The sequence below is a fragment of the Littorina saxatilis genome, linkage group LG9 (genome assembly GCF_037325665.1).
Source record: "Littorina saxatilis isolate snail1 linkage group LG9, US_GU_Lsax_2.0, whole genome shotgun sequence".
Classification (NCBI taxonomy): domain Eukaryota; kingdom Metazoa; phylum Mollusca; class Gastropoda; order Littorinimorpha; family Littorinidae; genus Littorina; species Littorina saxatilis.
In genome coordinates this window covers 52,196,329-52,201,328 of record NC_090253.1, presented here as the reverse complement: position 1 = coordinate 52,201,328, position 5,000 = coordinate 52,196,329, and the positions used below count along the sequence as shown (strand labels likewise).

Below are 5,000 nucleotides of genomic sequence, written 5' to 3'. Positions count from 1 at the left end.
GAGTGTGTCTGTGTGTCAGTCCCATGTTGTGGACAGCACTGTCTGGCCATTGTGTGCTAGATGTTTTATCAAGCGTTTCACACGGCTCTCGCATTGTTTGTGTAACAAGAACGGCGGTCGTGTAGAATACTATCTGCTGTCCTATACAGTTGTATGTACTCACTTCCTCGTTGAGCAACTTGGTTTCAATTGAAGGTTTCTTCTCTTCACATGTCAACGTGGTTGCAAATGAAAGTCATGTGTTCATTTCAATGCTTCACATTTCTGAGGAATCAAGAGACTGGCTGTGACTGTCACATGTTGTTTTGGTCTGTAGTTATAGCGATTAAGTTCCTTTGTTTGTTTGATTGAAAGGTTATCACGTTTCAAGTCTTTTGTCGCTTGGGCTATTGACTTTGTTCCTTCTGTATGAATATATTGATATGGGTTTCTGTATCTCTGAGGTAAAGACACTTGTGACACTTAACTTTCTTCCAAGTTCACTCAGCGGTATTCAGGGGTTAATCTGTGCCACAATGTTTATTACGTATATAAACGGTTGCAGCAGCACGAGGAGCGGCTGTTGTTGTTTTTGTTGTTTTTGTTGTTGTAGTTGTTGGTGTAGTTGTTGTCGTTGTTGTTGTTGTTGTTGTCACGTGTTGTTGTTGTTGTTGGTGTTGTTGTTCTTGTTGTTGTTGTCACGGGTGGTGTTACTACTGTGTTCTACATAACTGCTTGTTATCGTTCTATATGATGTTCTTGTCTCAAACATGTATACATACAAAGAGAAATGTATAAAACACGCTTGCTTGAATCGCTCAACACACCCTTCTCATTGTTCTCCCTTCAGAACTGACTCGTAACCATGGCAACGGCAGCTAGTAAAAGCTCAGCGGACAGTGACACAGAATGCTCCGTGTGTCACGAGCTGTTCAAGAACCCCAAACTGCTGCCCTGTGCTCACGTCCTGTGTCGCCACTGTCTTCTCTCCTGGCTCGCCTCCAACCCCGAGGCCCTCTGTCCGCTCTGCAGGGGCGCCATCGCGGTCTCCAACGAGAAAAGCAAGGCAAAAGGGAGGGAGGAGGTGGTGGACGCCTTGCCGGATGACGTCGCCACGGCAGCGCTGGTGGAGAGTACAAGTGTACTGAGCCAGGACCACGTGTGTGTGGGATGCAAGTCAGTGGCTGTGTCTATCTGTCTCCACTGTAACGATATGATGTGCCAGTCTTGCAGCGACCTACACACCAAGTTTTCTATGGCCAGTCACCACAAGGTGGAAGACCTGTCCAGCATGACAGCGGAAGAGCTAGCCGCCAGTCAGCCTGACCACTGCAGCGTGCACACCAGCAAGCCCTGCGAGCTCTTCTGTCCCACTCACGGGGCCGCCATTTGCCACCTGTGTGCCAGCGCCAAGCACCGCGCATGCCCAGACCTGACGGAACTGGCGGAAGCGGCAGACAAGTCACGTGAGGAGCTGAGTCAGATGGTGACGTCACTGCTGACGGAAGAGCAGCAGCTGGAAGAAGCTGTGGCAGCGTTGGAGCGCCACCTGGAGGCCACGGAGAAAGTGGTGCAGGAAGCTGTTGCTGAGATCGACAGGACCTGCGACAAGTTAGAGAACTCCGTCAAGGAATACAGGCGTCGTCTGAAGGAGATGACGCTCGATGCCAAAGCGAATGTGAAGGACACAGTCTTAGCCGTCAAGATCACTTTGCTGGATCATCGAGGCAGGCTGACGTCACACCGACGTGTTGCTGATCGCACCACCAGAGGGACGAACAATAGAGGGATGTGTGACGTCACTCGTGCTCTGAGGGACCGCGTGAAGGACATACTGGTCACCTGTGGTCAACGCCGAGCGGACTTGAAGTCGGTTCCCATGGTTACGCTGACCATTGACGCTGCTGTAGTGGCCCGCATTGAGAAGGAACTGTCAGTACTGGGTCAGGTGAAGGTCAAGCCTGTCAGCATTGGTACACGTCAGGTAAGGAGGATCTTGTTCATGAATCAGTATGGCCAGCTTATTGACCTTCTTCACCAGTCTTGAGATCCCATTTGTAATGATAATCTCCAGCTTGTCGATGAAGCATTTCAAAAAGAGTTTACTCACTGTTATATTCCACACGTATGCAAGGTCAGTCGAGCAATATCTTCACACATTCATGATTACTCCACATTGTGTGTCATTGTGTACGTTTATTACAGATATATATATGTCAAAGTGTGATATTTATTATCATAGTTTTATAGCACTATGTTGAACTTGACACCACTCCTAAAAGCAGCTCCTATCTTGATCTAAATGTGTGTAAAAACTTTGTTTTGTTGGTAGTTACATTGCGTTTTGATTGTACTTTATGCCTCCCCATCTTTCTGAATACGTTTTGTTTACCCCATGTGTAACACTAACAGCTGAACTTTATTAGAACAAGCGACTTAGGGCTTTAATTAGGCTTTGGGAGAGCGTCAATCGACTATGACAAGTTCACGGAGAAGTTTCAAATGGAAGCCTGTCAACGTTATTGTCATTCAGTCTGTCATGTCACCGAACTTGATTACGCTTTCATGCGATTACAACATGGGCGTAATAATGATGTTCTGTTCACATACACCTTTCAGTTCATTAGTTACTGAGTGTCCTAGAGTCAGGTCCCGAGAAAAATCCATGTCTCGATGTCACCAACCTATCACTCTGCTCCTGCTTAATTCTTTCACATAATTATATTGTTGTCATGTTTTTCGTTATCGTTGCATGAACAGCAACAAATTTCTCTTCTCTCAAAAGATATTTTCGAATTTTCTCACATTGCCTACAATAATTCATTTGTGGCCGCCGGCCATTGTAAGGAATGCAATTTATCTATGTTACTATTGTTTTTAAAATTATAAATATTTCCCCAGGAGTGCCCCTTTAAAAGAGCATCCACGCTGGTACCATAGTTAATTCGGGCTGCGCCCCGATCGCCCATGAAATCACTGCCTGCCCATTGGCCACTAGTGGTCAGTGCCCGCGCAGTCCCGCCAAACTCGGTAGCGTGCGTTCTTTTGGTTCCACGACTTTATAGTCTTGAGTCGAGCGTTTTAAAATGCCTGAGCCTGAAGGCGGGTGTAACTTACACCTCTTGGTATCAGTCTGCCTTGGAGATGAGGATGACAGTTGGCCAGATGGCCAGAATAGCGCGCTGCATTTTCCTGCATAGAACTAAGAAGGCGCGTCTGCCGCGATGGTGCCTGAGCTAAACATTGGCGGGCACTGCTCACAGTCCGGCACACGGCACTGTAAACATTTCCCGTCCCTTCACCTCTCTTGCCACCACCCGCCCTACCCTTGGTCTCATGCCTGTTTAGAGAGGAAAGACGCGTGTGTGCAGCTGAGCTCCAGGAACCACATGGTAGGCACAAACCGGTTTCGTACTTTATTTGAAAAGGCAGGGTGTGCAATTTAGTTAGCCCGCATCCAGTGTACACGTAATTGTCTACACGCATTTTTCTACCTACAATAATGCATTTCAATAAATTACATATCTTATAATGTTGTTTTCAGACTTTTGTGTAGACAATGATCGGCGATTTTACTGGAAGAAAGACAAGTTTATATTTCTATGTAGTGGGTATTTTTACAAGGGCCGTATAACGATGTTAAGATTTGTGAGGATACAATAATGGAGTTAAGGTCGAGACTGTGAGGTAAATTGTGTTGGAATTAACGCAAAGGGACCGCGTGGTTGGCAGAGACCACGTGTTACATAAATAAGCTATTATTTCATTTGGCTGTTGGCATAACGGGACAAAGGCCCATGAAGTTAAATTTAGAACACTGGATGCTTTCATTTTTGCTGCTAATGTATATTATGGGACGTGCTAAGAATTACCAGTTTGCTGACGAAAAACCTTCTTTTTGTTTGTTGTCATAATGGGATAAAGGCTGATGAAGCCAGGACCCAACACTGTGTACGTCAGTCGGCGGGATTACTGTAAATATAATTGAACGTACTAATCCTCGTCAGTTTGCCGAAGAAATCGTTGTTTTGGTTGGGGTAATAGTGGAGCCAAACTAAGTGTATTTTGCTGACTTCAGAGCACAAGGTATGTGCGAGAAATCTGTACATTACATACATGTACCAGCGCCAGTCCGGATAATGATTGAAGTTGTGGAGAAGACAGGATATTGAAGACAGAAGAGTTTAGACTAGGAATGCCGTGAAAGTGAAAGGTATTATGATTAAGGCCAAAAAAAAAATTGTCTGTTTAGGGTAACATGACCAAAAAAAGTAGGGTCGGTAGGTAGGTAGGGTTTTTTTTTGTTTTTTGTTTTGTTTTTTGTGTGTAAATGCTATGTTGGCTGAACATTCACTTCTTATATTTGATGAATACATGTTTCAAAACTAACGTATAAATAAAACAGAGAAAGGGAGAAAAAGAGAGAGAGAGAAAGAGAGATTCTACAGTGTATGTTCAAATTCACTTATAAACCAAAATAAGTTCACAAATACATCCACACAAAAAATTGTCATCTAACTTTAATTGTTTAAAAGAACACCACAGTTGAAACAAGAATCTCAAACTGAAACATGTTTTTCCTCTCCTTTGTTTTGTATCTAGACTTTAATGTCTATTTCTTCTTTTGTTTTCTTTTTATACCCTGAAAAAGTCCACAGACCTCAAATGTTGACTTGAATGAAATCATTAAACATTTTCATTCAACAGAAACATGTTCAAATTCACACATTTAAACCAAAATAAGTTCACAAATACATCCGCACAAATTTGTGTGGTTGATTTGTCCCTTTTTGTTGGTGTAGGTGAGTGTTCCTTTATTTTCTGCACTGAAAGGAAGCAACTCGATGTTTACAACAACAACAACAAAACAAAACAAAAATGCTTGGTTTCTATTAAAATTGGTAGCCTTGTCATCTGTGCATGTTTGTTTGAATGAATAAATAATGTCTATGTCTTTCAGTCATAATGTCTAATTAATACAAATTCTACGTTTAATGTGAGAAAGTGAAAGTTAAAAATAA

General features: G+C 43.4%; 1 protein-coding gene across 2 annotated transcripts in view; it reads left to right on the top strand.

Annotated features, from left to right (window-relative positions):
- The window catches only part of LOC138976421 (E3 ubiquitin-protein ligase TRIM56-like), a 72,671-nt gene that overhangs the window by 1,091 nt on the left and 66,580 nt on the right, over positions 1 to 5,000 (top strand). For both annotated transcript variants that reach the window (XM_070349277.1, XM_070349278.1), the window contains exon 2: positions 830 to 1,963. In XM_070349277.1, the coding sequence (XP_070205378.1) occupies positions 845 to 1,963 (1,119 nt within the window). In that variant the 5' untranslated portion in view covers positions 830 to 844. The remainder of the gene's footprint in view (positions 1 to 829; positions 1,964 to 5,000) is intronic.